At 42.7% G+C, this 19,258-nt stretch overlaps 1 protein-coding gene across 1 annotated transcript in view; it reads right to left on the bottom strand.

The window, feature by feature from the left end:
• Positions 1-18,945, bottom strand: part of MAP3K5 (mitogen-activated protein kinase kinase kinase 5) — a 106,479-nt gene extending 87,534 nt beyond the window's left edge. Inside the window, exon 1 of the mRNA XM_054195030.1 lies at positions 18,107-18,945. Coding sequence (XP_054051005.1) covers positions 18,107-18,515 — 409 coding nt within the window. The 5' untranslated portion in view covers positions 18,516-18,945. The remainder of the gene's footprint in view (positions 1-18,106) is intronic.
• Positions 18,946-19,258: the final 313 nt, after the last annotated feature.

Below are 19,258 nucleotides of genomic sequence, written 5' to 3'. Positions count from 1 at the left end.
GTCTCACCACCCTCATTGGAAAGGACTTCTTCCTGATGTCTAATCTAAACCTACCCTGCTCTAGTTTAAAACCATTGCCCCTTGTCCTATCGCTACATGCCCTTGCAAACAGCCCCTCCCCAGCTTTCTTGTAGGGCCCCTTCAGGTACTGGAAGATCACTATAAGGTCTCCCTGGAGCCTTCTCTTCTCCAGGCTGAACAACCGCAACTGTCTCAGCCTGTCTTCATAGAAATTCAAAACCCCAAACAGCTCCTAAGTCATTTCATGTGTCCACCACGCATAATAGGTCTCAGCAAACCCATCCCTCATGAATTATAGTCCTTTTGAAGACTATTTAACTATGTCCTTGTATGGAAAAGTGCTTCCTTTAGCTTCTTCTAAAGTTGCTTGCAGACAAGAGCTAGAAGGCCAAAATTTAAAAATGAGTAATTGTTCCTTAATCATACTTTCCTTCTCATTCCTGATTTTAAATTATGTCACCTTTCCCTTTGTTTTCCTTCTGAAGAGACCGTATCTATTCAGTCTTCATCTGCACAGAAACAATTCCATGAATACTTCTGACAATCCTTTTTTCCATTGTCTGTGTCCTCCACTAAGTTACAAATCCAGTTTTTGAAATGAGATGAGCAGAGATGCATACAATAATAAAGATATGACACATCACACATTTATACAAGTGACTTTTCTAGTTCTTCTTCTGTTTCTTTCCTAGTAACTCCTGATGTTTTGATTTATTTATTACTCCCATGAGGTTTTCAGAAATTTAGTCACAATACCTCTAACCTCTGTTAAGCATCCTAACAGATTAAAAAAATAAGTATTTTGTGTCTCTGCCTATTCATTTGCTTTTAAAATCAGTCTAGTGACCATGCTGGCCAATGTTTCTCAAAACAACCCCCTATAAACACTGGTTTATCGATTGCGTCATTGCTCACGGGTTTCCAGGTAGCAAAGCATGTTCTTTCCCTACAGGCAAAACAATAAATTCACCATCTGTAGCACATGGATTTATTGTGCTTTATTGTCTACATGCAATGTCCTAAATATTCATTATTTAAATTCAAAAGATTATTTCTAATTTTTCCTACTCATCTGCACCTTACAAAGCCTATTTATGTCCCATTTCAAAGAAACCTTGAAAAGCAGAAAGACACATCAGTATCTGCTCCCACCTCTCATATACCTTACCCATTACTAGCTCTTCCTTTTAAAAGAAAAAATTAAAATTGGAAAAAAAACCACACGAAAACAAGAGAAAACACCACCACTTTCTATCATCAACAAAGGCAAGCTACAGAATTACAGTTAAGTTGCTTTTTCCACTTAACACTAGTACTAAAGGCATCACAAGTCAAACATGACTTGAAAGCAGGTAGGACAACCCTCCCAGGGTTTGGTGAGACCTTACTGATGCGGAAGTCTTAAGCATGAATTTTGCATGCAGCCCTCCTTGCAATTTAGCAGGGAAAAATCTGAACCCTTTGTACCACCTGCAGCACTCAGCCACACAAATCAATTTACTTCAGTCAACACAGGGAAAGTGCAGAGTAAACACCTGATTAAACTTAGTTTGAGAGATCCCCTGGGCTCCACCAAAAACACTGCATAAAAGTATCTACTTCACACAGAAAAGAAATTCTCATATTTAAAGATGAGACTATAGTTTGGAGTATTCAGAAATTAAAAAACCAACCCTCTATCAGAATCTGACATATATCACTGACACAGCACGTGGCACTATTACTTAATTCACAAAAGATCTAGACGGAATCAGCGTCCCACTTCGCAAAGTGCATCCACAGCATGCATTTAAGTAATCTTGCCCTGTGACACAAAAGCCTCGAATCTTTTTAAATATTTAAAGTGCCTTGTTAGAAGCTAACAAGGACGAGGAGTTTATCTCCAGCAGAAAGGAGCAAAGTGGCAGCCTCGTGTACAGTTGCAGACGTACAAGTTTGATTATAGTGCAAGTAGTATTGCTAGCTGCAAGAAAGTTTGGAATGGCTGTTTGTTTGTAAATCTCATCTCTCACTGGCGCTCGAGGACAATAATTACAAAAGTTTTGGATAAAATAAAATAAAATACCCTCATCTAGGAAAAACTAAAAAACCTGAAATTTTGAGAACGTTAGGCTTACAAAATCTAAATTAATTTAGAAGACATACTTGAAGCTGAAGTATACTAGTTTTTCGTGCAAGTTGTGATCCTGATCCAGCTTCTTAATTTAGGTACCCAGTGCATGATCACTGAATGCTTGGAACTGGTGGCATAGAAGCTTTATTAGACCCAGAGCATCTTTAAGTTCAGACAGACACAGATTCATCCAGGCTGCTTTATTCACCTTCAGATTATCTTCCTTTTACATAAACCAACTTTGAAATTGATTTCAGAATTTGAGATATGACTCCCTGCTTTAGCCAAGCGGAGCACAGATCCACAGATCCCATAGCTACCCCTCATGTTTCAAGCCTGTCATTACCCTGACAGGGCGAGAGTATCAGCAAAGGGGAGAGGAGGAGGTACGTGCCTTACTCTTACCGAGGAGGAAGAAAATACCTGCCTGTGCGCACAGAAAAAGTTAACTTAGTATTTAATTTCCTGGATTTTCACAGTCAAATTTCCTGAGAAGCAACTATTAATTTGCAAACCAGCACAGAAAATACTATATACCTAAAGTGACTACTGGTCTCACGAGCGCACCATCTGACTCTGCCCAGCCTCACAAGTAACTGCACTATTGCATCCCGCAGCAGAAAACGGATATGACTCATCTCAGTTAAATTCTTAACGCTTGACATGATGGCTGCTAATTGCTGCAAAAGGAGATTAAACAGGTCTGATAAGCAGGTCCGCATTTGGCTTTGTCAATGGTAACTCCAGGTGGCCTGCGATAGCTATGATTTCATTCTCATTCAATTCAGTTTTACAGCAAAAAGAATTGCCTTGACTTACTGTTGCTTTGTCACTGTCTATATGAATACACAAATGGACAAACTTTACTTTCAAAGACAAACCATCAAATACATACGATTCCAGCACCAAAAGCTGCTTTTATTTTGCCACGACACTGATTTAGAATTACCGCAATACAGTCTAATATCCAGCCATTCTGTAAGAGTTTTTAAAACTTTTCTTCTGATTTGATGTTAAGGATCATAGATGTTCTCAACTTCCTAAAAGAAATGAGTCATATCTAAATCAACAATGATCACAGCAGCAGCACGTCTAATCTAGCCGGCAGCTCACAAACTCTGAGGAAACCTGAATTGTCTCCTCAGCTCCAGCTACAGTCCACTGCCAAACCTCAGGCAAGTTACTTTACTCTCTGTCCCTTTGGTTTCACTATCCTTAAAATGATACGCTTGCTGTTCGTTCCCTCTATGAAGTGCTTCAGGATCTATAGCTGAAGTCCACAAGCAGATGCATCACCCACATACAGGAACCATCAGCATCGTAGCTGGTAGAAGCAACTTTGAGATAAAACACATGAAGGACTGTTAAGTGTTGAATTTGATTCTGAAGTATCGATACATGGACATTCACCAACCTAGTACAATACTGAATGCCATGTTTAGAAAGAAAAAATACTGTTCTGGTACTGATTTTTGAAACAGATCTAGCACTATTGCTACAAATGAGGCTATACATTTTGTATTTTTGCATAAGAACAGGGACAAAAAGAAGAGGAACACAGCCAAATATTTTATTTGAGAAAACAGGCTAAAAACCAATCTATCACTTAGATTTCTTGAACCACAGCAGACAGAGAAAACCCATGCTAGGTAGACCACAACTGAACCAAGGAAATTATCCTAGAAGAAGCTTATGAATTCGTCAATTCCAACTAGCTAAATCAGTGGTCCAAGAGGAAGTTTGATGACTGGCTTAGGTTAGTAGAGCCAAAATGGTAGGAGTGACCATTTGCATATTTAAAGAGATGATTTTATCAATCTTATCTTTCTAGTCCTGCTGTATTCTATGTACTGGTAAAAATGTTTTCATTCCAAATAACTTCTGGAATTCAATTAGTATTCCAAGTGTCCCAGTACCAATTAACTAAAATAACTCAGTATGCAAGATCTAACTGCAAGATTCAATGTAGGCTTCAAGCTCCATTCAAGCTGAAGTGATGAACTGGTAGGATAACAAGTCATTTCTGCTAAATATAGAATTCTTTTTTTCCTACAACAATTACTGATATGAATAGGAAAGCTACACAGATGCAAGTCTTTGAATAATTGCCAGCAAAATAGATGTTCAGCTTTACACAAACTAAATAACCAACACAGCTGGTAAGAAATGCATCTCAGTTTGCATTGGTACAGTATTAACACTTGAATTCTCAGGCTTCAGCCCCTTCTTCAATTTCTAAAGAGGAGAAAGAGAATCATTTAGGATTAAGAAGCACTAGAGACACTGACAAAAAAGAAAAAAAAGGTGACAACAGCCACCACCTATTCACACATTCGTTTTGAGCACGGTAACCCCTCTTTCACTGTAAGGAATACTGAGATTTGTCCAAAAATACCTGGATACAAAGGCCAGCACATTAAACCATGAAACCTAGGAACCAATTTTGCCAGCATTGAACAAATTACTTAAAATAGCATAAATCCAAATTAAGCTCCTGAAGCTTCATTTGTTTCTTTCAGTGTCAACCTTCATTTTCCACACTGAAAGCTTTTCAGTATAATTGCAGTAATGCAGAGCAGTTATATTATGCTGAAATTCATCACTGAAACATATTATATCTTTTATCAAAGCAGGAGCTGAGAGGTGCTCTCTCAGTTATGCCTTACAGTTGGACTCAAAGTCCAAAGGTACTAAAGCAGAAAATAAAATTTTTACATCATATTCAGTTATGACTTTTTGGATGTTACATGCAGATACAAAGGAAATGATGATTCATGCTGGAAAAGATGCACAAATGCTGTACTTGCAATCTAGTTCTAGAAGGTGTTTTTTGGAAAGATTCCTTGTCAACAGACAGCACATATTAAACATATTATTTGCTTGATGACTCCTGAGGCCTAAGACTTGCCATAGCTACCCACTGCCTTCATTCAGTTTAAGGGCTCCAAGAAAGACTGTGAATTTGGAAACTAAGATAGCTGCTGGAATTTTGCATTCACAGATGCAATATCTTTAACCCACCTCCCTGAATGGATATGGCACTGCCAACGCTGCACGTCCCCAGCTGTCAGTGCAAGCTTCAAATCTCTTCAAAGGAGCACACTTGTTACACCTAAACTAGGAAAAAAACAGTAAAGCAATGATGATTGATTAAACATGCCCCAGGCCCCACTTCTGCATGAGGACCAATCATGGAATCACCTAGGTTGGAAGGGACCTTTAAGATCATTAAGCCCAACCATCAGCCCAACACTGCCAAAACCACCACTAAACCATGTTCCTCAGCACTATGTCTACCTGTCTTTTAAATACCTCCAGGGATGATGATTCAACCACTTCCCTGGGCCGCCTGTTAAATCCAGGACCAAGTGGCATGGAATGGCTTACGTTCATATGAAAGACTCCTAGCCCCAGGTTGCTCCCTTCAGGCTCACCGAAGTTCACGCTACTGAGACCGTACTAGCTGGCCCAGGCCAAAAGCATGCCAGGAGCAGTAAAAACTTAACAGCACAGGCAACTGAGCTCTGGTATCCACGAATGTTCTCATTTGCTGCAGAGATGCAGTCACAAATTTCAATTTGAGTGGCAGAATCTTTGAACTTTCAGCTGATGAGACGTCCTGAAGTTTTTTTCCAATCCAGAGCAAAACCCAAACAATGTTTTCAAACCTTCCCGTGAACTAAAAGTTTCTGAAAAACATCAGGCTGAGAGCACAAACAGCTGGCACGGCCGACATGAAATAGACTCCTTTGCTACCCTTGCCGGAAGAGGAAAGGATATGAGGCAACCCACAACCAGACAGGATCAAGAATAATATGAAACCACACCTTTTCATATCTCAACCCCGGTTGCTGCAGTCCTGCTTTTGGTCCGTCCTCTGGACCGTGTGGCTCAGCTCTGAGACCTTACCCAACAGAAAGCTAACCAGAAATACATAGAGGGTGAGTTAGCAATCAGGTCGGCTCACGTAAGGATCTGAACGCTGAAAGCAGCATCAGGGAGAAGCGTGTTAGTCCAGTTTTTCATCTGCTTCAGCTGCCATGGGACTGCACCTCAAAGAGATACATACAATACACTCAACTCTTCCAGCAGGCCAACTTATTTGAGACGAAGTGCACACAAAAATGGATTTTATTATCTTCTTCCCCTTCTTAGCACTGCAGGTAGGGGGAAAGAGGGAGCAGTATACTCTTAGCAAGAGGATAATTCTCTTTTCTGATACTGATGTGCACATTGCAGTGATTGTAACCTTACTTGTATTTATTTATTTATCAGCACTAAAGATTATTTGAAAACGCGCTGTGTCAGCTAGGCCTTTAGTGTTGGAAGCCTGAGCTTCTACTACAAAAGTACAGCTAGAAATTACTACAGCGGTAGCTCTAAATCAATAGCTTCAATCCATAACAGATAAGGAATAAGTCATTTCTTATGAATTGAATTAAATCCTGAAGACGGGCACCTGCCAGTTTGCAACCAACCACAGCAAAAACTGAAATCCACTGAGGCTTGGGCAGTCTGCCTACTGGGAAGTTTTTCCACTGGAGCTACTATTAAAGTACTTGAACAGGGAAGAAACAGAGACAAAATATCAGGTTGTCAACACACTGATCATTCAAAGCAGAGACACTTCTGGGACACCGCAGAAAACAGACCAAAACGCAAGCAGTTAAGCAACAAAAGGGACTGGATGTTTTCCAGTTACACACCCATCTGGCAGGGTTTGCTACAGAAACTCTTGCTTTAGATTAGTCCATTTTCCTAGCACTTTTATTGCATTTTGGCCTTCTTGCATCAGCTGGAAAAGGGAGATCATGGGTTCTGGTAACAGAATTACTGGCAAGAATCCTTATTTTCTTGCTTCTTTTGCAGAACACTTTCAGAATGCACACTTTTAACACTTTCTCCATTTTCCTCAAAATTGTGAAATACATCCAAGTGCGCTGAGGTATTTGAACCAAGTTAAAACTACTTCGTGCTTAATGGCCTCCACAAACTTTTGTTGTTATTAAGCCTCAAAGAAATGCATCTGAGTAAAGCTTCAATATGAGCTCTTTGAGTGGCAGCTAAATCCAGCCCATGAGACACTCGATAACTCATCTGCAGAGAGTTTTGCCGTATACCCCAAGACTGGTCCAGCACAAAGCTGCCAGCACATCTGGGCTGGGCTGCACCATGTAGTCTCCACGCTGCCCAGTGCTGCCCACATAGGGTCCAGCCTAGGAGAAGGCTTGTCCAGAACCCAGCATACACCACCCGTCCTCAGCTCGAACCCAGGCCAGAGGGCTTCCACCCTCACGCAGAGAGGTTCAGGAAATGCTTTCTCTCTTCAGCTACAGCCATGGATTCAGCAAGGCTGTGTGAAGTTCAGACCTCACCACCGGAGATGGCCTTCTACAGCTGCTTCAGGGTACCCACGTGCTGCCCTTGGACTGTGAGAAGTAGTAAAAGAGGAAAAAAAACAAACAAAAAAACCCCAAAACAGTTCTCTGCTCACTCTGATCTAGGGGTAGGAGGGAACATAAACCCTCAAGAACAGTGCAGAAGTGGGCAGCACGGCAAGATCCCAGCACTTCCTCAAAGATAACAGCATTGGCCACATCAGCCTGCTCTCACGACAAGGGTAATGACTTTTTTCCCCATCCTCCCCTTAGAGCTGCAACACTAGAGAACACGCTCCTTCTCCCCTTTACCAGCACCCTTTAAAAAAAAAATAAAAATCCTGCTTTGTACAGCAATGCTGTAACTATACAGGATATTTTGGAAGTGCCCCTTTTTTCTGGTTTGTCCTGTGATCTCTCCTACGCTTCATTTGTGCAACACTTGCTATCCCCAGAGTTGTTACTCCTGGTTAATAAATCAGGAAAATTCCCAAATTCAACAACAACCCTGAAAGACATAAAAGGAACAAAAACTCCAACAGAAATAAAAGGAAACTAGAAGCACCAAGGTTTTGAGTTACACAGTCTCAAAATAAAAAAAATAAACAAATCTTTAAGAAGTCCTGCTCCTCTCTTAATTAGCATACACTCATAAAAAAGAGTTGCAGAAGGTAGAGTCACACAGGCTTCACAGTCTTGAAATGTAAATAATACACAAATATTGAGTGAATTAATCAGGGAAGTTTACAGTTGCAGAAGGTAGAGTCACACAGGCTTCACAGTCTTGAAATGTAAACAATATACAAATATTGAGTGAATTAATCAGGGAAGTTTACCCCCTTAAATGAGTTTAATCATCATAAGCAAACAAAACAGCTTCTGCACAGCAGTTTCCCCGATTTGCAAGGTCACTGAAAACCCTCGTTGAGAGACTACTTGCTAAGAGACTCCAAGTATCATACAAAGTATATTTATTATTATATAAAGTACCATCAGAGTTCAGCTCTGCAGAAAACAAAAATTGAAACTGACCTCAAGGAAACAGAGAACATAAATAAACAGGACTTCAGTTTATTTACACAGGTAACAACCACTTCTTTTCTAGTGAAAGTGATGGGGACAGTGTCACTAAGCATTTTGCAATTGCACTTGACCCAGGAATGGAGATGGTGTTCAGAACTGACCAAATTCCGCTCCTAAGGAGACTTGGAAGCATTCCCAGTTCTTCACTCCAACCGCCTGGCAAAAACTTCTCATTTCCAACTGTGATCTGGAAGACAAGGTTCGTGCAGAAGACAAATAGCTTCTGCCCTTCTCCACAGATGCCACATGTCGCTTCCACTGATAGCACAAGCTGCATAGAGCGAGTGAAGACAGGATGGAGCATGCAAACAAAAACCTGGCTTTCACCAGCATGCCACATTATTGCCAGCATGTGGAAACAGAACTAGTGGTCAACATATATACATTCAGATTAAAGTCAATCCACTTTCATATGAATCACCCATAAGGTTCCTGGAGGAAGGCTAAGAAACCTTATCTTAGATACTGCATTGAAAGGCAGTCATAAACCAATAAAACACAAAATTAGGGCATACATCTAGCATGTTTCCCCTCAGATACATTTTTCTAGATGGAAAAAACAGTATTGTCATGCTTTTAAAAGTGTGTGTGGCTGTAAAAATCATATTGAAATTGGAGCAGTGGAAGTAAGAGCTTTTAATCTTATGGGTGTGCCTCTACAGTGGAGTTAAATGAAGCACTTTGCTACTGTGTCAACATAACTGGATAAATTTATCCCAAGAACAAGGGGCCCTGTTTCAGAACCATAAATGAATTCCAACAGCAGTACAAGTGTTCTTTTCCTCTCCGTACATCATTGAGTCTTCCTTGTTCACACCCAGGGCTTTCTGTGCCACAGTCAGAAGACTGATTCGGGCACTCTTGCACGTTGCAGAACACACTTCTGTTGGAAGCCCTTAAGTCCATGGGAAGGTGCTGAAGGACTTTCAACTCTTAACAATTATTTAACCTGCATCTATCTTCACACTTCACAGACTGCAGGTTTCAGTCTATGGTCCCTCGTAAGCCAGAAAGATTATACTGAAAGCAGCATTATACCTGTACCAGACAGGTACTGTGTGGAGGTAAAGAAGATCAGATAAAACTCTCTGCAAGAGCTGCGGATAACTCTTCTGTTGAGACATCACTGAAGAGCTGTCTTCACCACTGAAAGCACCAGCTGCTTACTCACCCAGAGTACACTCTCTGCAAGAGACATCCACTGATGCCATCAGCAAGCAAGTCCCAGAGCAACTCATTTACTTTATTACAGTAAGGGAGAAACGCAAAGCCAGATTTTTACAAGGGTATCTAGTTCCTAAATCAAAAGACACATTTCTCGTGGGATTTGAAAGAGTGATGATTCCCACTGACTTCAAATGACTCAGTCTGTGGAAAATCTTTAAGCCCCGTGCTGCATCTAAATGCATCCCAAAAGTTATGAATAAAGGCGGACACAATTTAGAAGTGAATTCAACTCTGGCATTACGTTGTTAGTAGTTGATGAGCAGCTCCTCATAACTGAAAGAAGTACAATATCTGCTCCAGTCAAGGAATAAATTTGGTCTCAGAGGAAAAACGTAATATACACTAAAAAGAAGCAGCCTGTGTTTGCGTGTCAAACTCAGCCTGAGGTTCATTTTCTCTTGGAATACAAACAATTACAAACAACTTACAGAAATCTACCCATCACCAATTACCAGAAAATTCCCCAATTGCCAAAAGAGATGCTGCTGTCATCTGTCACATACACGTTGTGCTGTACAAAACAACTTCACTGACTGCTTCATAGGTCTATCTCATTCTGACAAACGCTGCACTTCTGAGTGTGTCTGTATCACTGAGTATAAACCCTCAGAGAGGCCATACAAAACAAGCAGTGGGAGACTACAGTGGACATTCAGGGACGATCTAAAGCAGGGAGCCTGTGATGAGAGATGAGAATCCCAGCAATAACTTCCATTTTATTAACCACAAACCTGTAAAACCTCTGTCATTGTTGAGCCACTGAGTTTTTCAGTTTCTTTGGGTATAACTTAAAAATACAACTTGTAAGTTTGTTACCTATGCATGCAGATAGAGCAGTGCTAAATAGCAACTGTTCCAAAGGGCCGGGGAAAAAAACAGGAACAAGTTTTAAATGACTAGCCCTACAGAATGCGCTTAAAACTCAGCTCGTCTCTACTGAGAGACAAAAGAAACTGAAACTTTCACTTGCTTAACAATTTTATTTAAGACCGTAACAGATGGGAAAATTTACTGAGAATAATGGTGCTAAATTATGTATTAAGGCCTTTTCTATTCTTCACTTGATCCTTTAGGCTTTAACACAATTTGTTTCATTCCGTTGTCACTTGCTACATATACAGTTGTTTGTATGGTGCTTCTTTACTTTAGGAAGCAACTGAAAAGAGAAGTCAAATTGTTATAATGACTGGGGTAAGTTCAAGAGTCATTTCTGCATGACACATCCTGTTCAGGGCTACAGAAATGCAAACTGCAGAAAAATCAGTCATATGCTTTCTTCTGCATTACTCTCAAAAAGCATTTATCTAGCTCCATTCAGCCTTCTCTCCACTGGGGAATATACTTCCGTGATGTCTGCTCATACGGATGCCTCACGATGAGTTTTATATCTTTACTGTATTTTAAGAGACCCTAATAATTTCACAGCTTGCATTTCTCCTGCCACTTCAAATACTATGCAGCACACAGTATTTGAAAACTAGCTCCAACACCCTGATGCACTTAACAGAGAAGGTAACATTTCAAAAGCCTGTAATTTCCAATAATCCAACAAAAGCCTGGATGTGGACTATCTGTCCAGGTGTCTCACTGGTATCACTGGGAGATTTGGTGAATAGGCACTGTAAAAGCATACCCTTAATGTTATTTACATTATAGAAATGGCTGGAAATTCACACTGGCATCAGGGTTTCTGTGCCCAGGGCACCTATGCAAGATGCTCTACAAGTGTATCGGCGGGGGGTGAAGCCCAAGGAAGCTCTTGCTGCACAGCAGAGCTACAAATTGCTATGACGGGCTCTCTTTCAAACTTAGTCACTGGCCTAGGTCTCACAGCCCACATACATCCACTCCATACACACCCTCCATGCATCTGCTGTGCTCCTCCTACTTCATACAGAAACTGATGGGAGAGCAGTCTTCCAGTCACCTGTTGACTGATGGAAGTTATGCATACAGTACCAATATTGGAATTTGGTTATAAAATTTATATCTGGTCCAGCCATGGAAGTATTTGCAAATACGTTGTTTCAAATTCCAAAGTTTCCTTATAAATTCAGAAGTTCTCCACTAGCACTAACTATGAATAAACAAAAGAAACTTTATACCAGGATCGTATTTTTTTTCCAGATTCCTCCTCATCATAATTTTTCTTGTAGATATAAATCACATTCAGGTGCTTCAGAATGAAATATTGTTTTACATTGAAGATGTGCCATGCATTTGTTTTAGGCTTCTAATGCTGCCTTCTAATAGAGTCTGGAATCAATATCTAGTCAAAACGAGCTTTATAACCCACCCCACCTAAATGTAACAACATAAGCATCAGATACAAAGACTCTATACTCATAATACCTCACATCCTGACATGTCTATCTTGAAAGTATGGCTACAATCATCAACTCCATTCTGCACAGCATCTGCATTATTAAATTACTCAGCATTTCTTCCTCCAACTCACCGCTTGCAACATAGAGCTGCTGAAATGCAAAGCTCTTTCAACATGAGTTCCACTGACAGTGGGACTAGACTTTTTTTTTTTTTAGTAGTTGCTCTTGACTCTGAAATTGGAGAAGATCGGGATAATTTCTTCTGCTACATTAACAAGAACTACCATTTGGAACAGGGATTCTCCAGTCATGACACTATAGAAACAGTAGCAGTGATTCAGCAGCACCTGGTGGAATGGGGGGGAGGGTGGTGTCAAAATAGTAAAATAAGTGATGGATGCGAATGATGCATAATCACAGAAAGCATGTGCAGTATTTCAAGTGTCTGACAAAACTCTGATAGTGACAGGGAAAAAATAATAATCAGGAAATACAGAGAAAAAGGTGGTAAAAGCACCTAATCGTTCTGAGAGACGATGTGGAGTAGAATAAAGCTTGCAGTTACTCTCTTTCTGGCAGCGTTAGGTTTTTTTGCTCCTACAAACACAACTAATACAGTAGGAAGCACACCACTTCTTAACACAGAAAACATTTACATCAACTCCTAGAATCAAGAATACCACCTCTTTCAGGTTTAACAGGAGAATCTGCATTTGTGTGTCACAATCACAGAACTTCCAGGAAACTTATATAAAGGCATAAATGACTTCAAAAAGCAATTCAGCATCACAGAATTTGGCATGTTTAGAGAAAAACAGGAAGAAACAGCAAGGATGCAGTTGAGCCCTGGTACCGCTTTACTGCGTTTCTCTGTGCCTGTAAATGTTTATAAAGGCAAAATCCACAAATGTTCTGTAAAGTCTGCAGAAACAATTTAGGCCCAGAACATCTTCCAAGCAAAGTTCACCTTCACATAAGTGACTGCACCGGCTTTCTGAAGATTTTGTCACTGTATGCCAAGACTCTCCCCGAACACATCGCACAATATGTTTCTAAGCCCTGTAAGCTGATGCTGACAAGTTCTAGCTCAAGCCTGCATGAATTCTAAGAGCAATGATGCTCAATTCCAGAAACAAAGCTAAGAGACTAGACGTATTTTATTATCCGTTATTCCATTAACTCTATTTTAATCAATCATTCCTGTTTGGGGAATTACGTGAATAGCCCCACACAACAGTGTTAGTACAGAATATTATCCTAAGTGCCATTGATTTATGGAACTTGAGCACAAGAAGCTGAAGAAAAGAAAATTCTCCAATATAAGACAACATTAAAGTTACAAGGAGAGATTTGTATGACAAGCACATCAGTCAAGCTGTTAAACTTGAGAACCATCCTAAAACAAGTGACTGTACAGATTAGACAGATTAGAAAACCCAGATCCTCCTCAGTCACTGTGTGATCTTTCTGATCTTCCATCAGTCCCTCTGAGATTGTACACAAAAAGTCAGAATGATTGATGCTGTGCTTCTGACAAATTACCATTCTTCCAAAAAAATAACTTTAATTCTGTACCTTAATCTTGTAAGGCAGAAAAGCAGGAGGAACACACACCTGAAAACACTAAACGAATGATCCCTCTATCCATGCACTGAAAGTCAACACACGTTTCTCAAAAAGATGGTGCAAGGTACTCCAGAACAAGACAAATTTCTGATAAAGTTTCTCTCTAACTCCTTAAGGTGTGTCAAAATATGAGATTACTAACCTCTTCAAGAAGAAAGAGCACAACTTCCACCTTAGAGTACTGTACTCTACAAGTCATTCCAAAAACCTCTCTTTATTAGTTATCCCAGTTTTGACACTTGTACACCACTTGTCTCGCTAGTCAACTGAGTGCCCACCCCTAACTTACTCTGCCCTTTAAAATCAATACAATTTAAAAGTAAATTCCAAATTACAAGTCAAATGAGACATTTCTTTAATTGACAAAAACCTGCCTAATCCTAAAAGCCCGTGTAAAGAAATTACCTTGACTCAGAGCACCTCCTTCTCATGAAGAACTGACCAAGATTACCGATTCATGGGGGTTTTTTTCCTTCTACAGTACTTTTAGCTTTTTTCTTTTTCTAAAACACCCTGCTCAGCTAGTCCTTGATGCACTTGTGAAACACAAAATGACTGTGTAAAGATCTGCACAGAAAGCAAATCATCCTATTTTCAATTGCCTAAAAAAAGATGGGAAAGAAAAAAAAAAAAAAAAAGAATGCTTACCTAAGCCAAAAAAACTCTAAGTACTCTATATTCATTTATGAGTCAGTTTTCAAAAGGAACTGAGCAACTAAAGAAAAAAACCCAATCAACATAATACGCAGATCTGGTCATTATAATGTGGTGAAAATACCATTTAATTACAAATATCAATGCTTATAGTAACTTTTATAATACCACGGCTATCTACTGCACTGTAGAAAGGTTCCCCTGCTGTATTTTGGCATGTCTCTATTTGCCTGACTCTTTAAACACTCCTGAACTGTTTAGAAATTAAGCTGTATTTAAGAGACCTGCAAGTCACCTGAGCAGCTCAATACAACTCGAGAAAAATAAAAAGGAAGAAAAACTCTTAAGTATCCTCTTCATGAAGGAAAAAAGTCATTGAGACAGCTGATCAAACCCAGATATATCAAGTTTTGCAAGAAATTAGAGTTTTCTCTCCTCACCTTACTGTCTATTTAAGTGGAGTAAAATGTGATGAATGTCGAAATCTCTATTTTTGTCAGACGCTTTTCCAACAGTTTCCAGGGCTGATTTGACACTCACTTCTCAAGAAGCAATTTATTTTTTTTTGCTGAAATCAAGCAGAGTTTAAACCATCCAAACAGAAACGCTACAATAGGCTCATTCTTCATGTTTGGTGCTTGAATTGTTCAGTTATACATAGCTGAGACCTACTCACTAATCATATGCATTGCTAATTATGTCTCAGCATTTAAGGACCATCAATTGACTGAAGCTGGCAGAAGAAGATTATTAGCAGGCTAATCTACATTTAGAGCGGATGATGAGTATTTACATCTGAGATTAGATTTTATTTAATACTCCTTGAAGTTCTCTTTGAAGCAGGGAAAGGCATGAAGTGAACCTACATGAGAGATCACCAAGAGTTCAGACTATGTCATACAAAGCAGAAACAAGATATTAAAAAGGGAAGTCTTGATGATGGATAGATACGTTATACTGTAGCGCTCACCTCTGCCCCCCCAATCACAGTTGATTTATACGCATTACAAGAATTGAGACATTTATTGTTTTATTTCATTCAAATACGGTTATAAACTCGATTTTCCAAGCTTTTATGAAATCACATCACTCCTTACTCTAACTTAGCTGCCCTTTACACTGGGTCCAGTTAAGCTTGATACCTTGAATAAGGCCAATTAACCATCACTTAATTTGAAAGTACTGTTACCGCTAATTTCTTCTTTGACATTCAGTCATGATGTACTATTTTTTCATACACTGCATTTTTTAAATAACGTAGTGTGCAGACATTCTTTATCAATATTATTAATACCATCTTTGATCACTGAAAGCACACAGCAAGAGGGAGAACAAGAAGGGGAATAGGGAAGGAGTTTAGGTCACCTACAAATGCTCCGCACCACCACCCTGTTAAAGCAATTAAAACAAATTTTAAAAATCCATGCAATAGTTACACCCTCCATGACCGTATTGGTTTTGTTCCTTACACTGCTCCCCATTTTCATTCTTCAGCTTACACAGCTTCTACTCTTTAATGCTGTTCTGTTCCTTACCTGAGACTCGTTTTTTCACTAGCTTGAAGTTTCTGGAGAAAAACTAATTCTTAAAAACATTTGGAGAGAGAGTACATAAAATGCAGCAGGAATGAAGAAACATGTATGAAAACTCACAGATCCTTCTAGACCTAAGTTCAGCCTTAGAGCCAGCAGCACAGTGTAGTTTTGTGACCGCAGCTGGTTTATGACTGGTCAGCTCAGAGTACAGGTCAGTACAGAGCATATGTGGAGCAGACACAAACTTCTACGTCCTGCTCTCTTCGGTCCCGGAACTGGATGTTTCTCTCCTAGTTCTGTTCTTTACATGTTTACAGGCTTTGCTACTAAAGCAGAATGGCAAAGCGTTTTTCCTGTTTTGCAATACTTTGATTAAATTCCCACAGCCAAACAGTACTGAAAGAAAAAGTAATGTTTTTGCATTTACGCAGTTTGCTCAAAAGCCATTGAAATAAGCAAATTATATTACATAAGTGTGCAGTTATGTAGCACTATATGCCAGACGCCTACTGCCAGAATTAAAAGGGGCCCACTTCAAGTCAAGTCTCCCGTTACAAGAACGGCCTCCGTGAACCACCGAGAGCCCGCCTATTGTGCGGCTCAAAGTCTAAAAATTAACCAACGCAAGAGGCACAAAACCACGACAGATAATTCAACTCCGGGAGCCTCGCTATGTGACAGCTTCCACAGCAGAACCAAAAGAGACTCTCAGGTTTCACCTGTCCTGGAAAGAAGAGATGTGAGGGTGCTTGAAATCTGAAGTTCCTCTTATCCATATGTGGCGAGTATAGGATCTACAGCTCTATGGCCTTCCTATTCCCACCTGTGAGGGCAGCTCCTCTGACTTCTGAGAACATCACCTCTAATCACACAGCTCTGCAAGAGGCACAAGGAATAAGCCGCGACTGCATGCTTCAGAAATCACCCACCTCGCTGAACTGAAAGCAGCGGCACAGCTTGCTGAGTTTCCAAGAGATGACACGCATCTGCATGTCTGTGCTGAAGAGTCTTTTGTGGAAACTGGCTACAATGCAGCCAGGAGGGCTTTTTTCGTTTGTTTGGTTTTGGTTTATTTCTTCCTCTTCCCCCCTCCTCAGGAGAGGAGGAAACTATAATAACAGTCAAAACTTTTTAAATGCTTATTTCTTGCACATATTTCACATACACAAAAATCATACCGCACAATAAGCTTAAAATTATAGGTAAGGTGAATTTCCTGCTTCTGATTCTTTTTAAGGCAAAAAGACATTAATTCAGTACGGTAATTTTAGTTTTATGAAGTCTTTACAAGTCTAGAAAGTAGTCTTTTTTTATCCTACATTCACGCCATGTATCTGCCAATAAAAAAAGATGGGGGGAAGTTTTCTGTTATTATTTTTAAAAATGGGGCCAGGTAAATCATAACACACAACCTCGGCTCACCACACCTCTCCCAGTGAAGGTATGACAATTTTATTGCCGGGAAAGCTGGCAGGTGGGGGGTGAGAGGATGCAGCGAGGGCATTCATGCCAACTAACCGGATGGGTGCGCGCAGCTCTTTGTTCAAGCCCATCCCTCATAAATGTTTTATGCGACCAGTATCCAGAAGCACAAACTGCCCAGCGCAAACACACAGAGCGTCCCAGATACTGGGTCAGCCCAAAGAAATTGTTTGGCTGGTGCCAAATCTGCTTTCCAAAACTCCCGGGGCCCCTCAGTTCCTGCCTGTTCCAGCCACAGCTCAGCGTGTCAGTAAGAAACTCGCATCCCTGCACTTTGCTGTGGGACTGGGAGAGAAAAACAGCCAGGTCATGTTTAATCCACAGGTAAAAAGCCACAAGTTGCTGATTCACAGCACGCTTGCTGACAGGGAGTTTCTTCTCCAAAACACACTAGCGGCGGTGCGGGGAGGGACGGGGACGGACGGGACCCAGACAAAAACAGGCTCTGACGCACTTTTGCCACCCCACGTACCCGCCCGAAGGCTGTCACCGAAGCCCGGGGGAGCGGGGCCGCCCCGGGGCGCAGCGCCCGGAGGGTTCCGTGGCCGGAGCCGACCCCGCGGAGGCGGGGAAGGGCCGTGCCTGCTGCCGGGGCGACCCGGGCCAAGGGAGGCGAGGGCGAGCCCGGGCCGAGCCGTTCCCGCCGCCGGTCGCTCTCACCTGCGTTGTAGAAGCGGTCCAGCACCGCCGTCTCGCCGAAGTCCAGCTTGCCGAAGTGGAGGGTCTCCAGGGCGGCCCCCACCACCTCGCACGCCTCCCGCAGGCTCTGCAGGGCGCCGCTCTCCGCCGCCAGCAGCGGCCCCTGGCTCGCCTCGTTGATCACGTAGGTGACGGCCGTCCGCCGGCCGCCACCCTTAGCCCGCGACGCGACGCCCGGGCAGGCACCGGCGGCGGTCCCGTCCTCAGCCCAGAGGGTGCCGGGCGGCGGCGCGGCCAAGTCGGGCAGGAGGCTGCGGGCGCCGGCCTCGGCCCCCTGCGCCCGCCTGCCCAGCGCCTCCTCGCCGGGGGGGCCGGCGTCGGGAGGGCTGGGCACCGGCAAGCTGATGATCCCCTCGCCGCTGTCACTCATCCCGGCGTGGGGGCAGCCGCCGCCGCCGTGGCGCGTCCCGGGCTCTGGTGTACCGGCTGGGGTTAGGCGGATGCCATGCTGCGCCGCCCGCCCCGGAACCGTCCCGCCGAGCTGCTGGAGGGGTGAGGCGGCCGGGGTGAAGCGAGGAGTTCCCCCTCGGGCGCTAGCGGAGGCTGCCGGAGGCGGGCAGACAAGCACAGCCTCCTTCGGTGTCTGCCGCCGGCACCATGGCGCGCCGCTCCCTTCTCCCCCGCACCTGCAGGGACTACCCGGCGAGGCGAGCCGACCCCCGGCAGCCCGGCCCCTCCTTCTTCCCGCCGCCGCCGCCCCAGGGGAACCTCCGGCCGCTTACGCCCCCCGGGCGAAATTACTGGGCCGCGGGGAGGATCCACTTGTGGGACCGATCGCTCTCCGGCGCCCCCGCCTCGGCCCAGCGGCGGCCGGCGGGGCGGAGCCAGCGCTGGGACACGCCCCCCGGCACGCCCCCCGGGCGGGAGTGGCCACGCCCCCTCGGCGCTCCCACCGCCCTCTTCCCCCCGCCCAGGGCGTGGGAGTGGGGGGTCCCGCGTGGGAGTTTCCCGCCGGGAAAACTGCCCCTGTGTGTTGATTAAATTACATCGGCTTCTTTCATTCGCCTGGAATTTGCCCGTCCGGACCCCTTGAGTGCTTGGTAATTAAGCAAAATGTTTCTTCGCGGGAAAGGAGATAGGAGATGAGTCGGAGCGAGGAGCGTGCAGCCAGGA

The sequence above is a fragment of the Rissa tridactyla genome, chromosome 3, assembly GCF_028500815.1.
Source record: "Rissa tridactyla isolate bRisTri1 chromosome 3, bRisTri1.patW.cur.20221130, whole genome shotgun sequence".
NCBI lineage: Eukaryota > Metazoa > Chordata > Aves > Charadriiformes > Laridae > Rissa > Rissa tridactyla.
The sequence above is the reverse complement of the archived record's forward strand: the minus strand, read 5'-3'. Positions and strand labels throughout refer to the sequence as shown.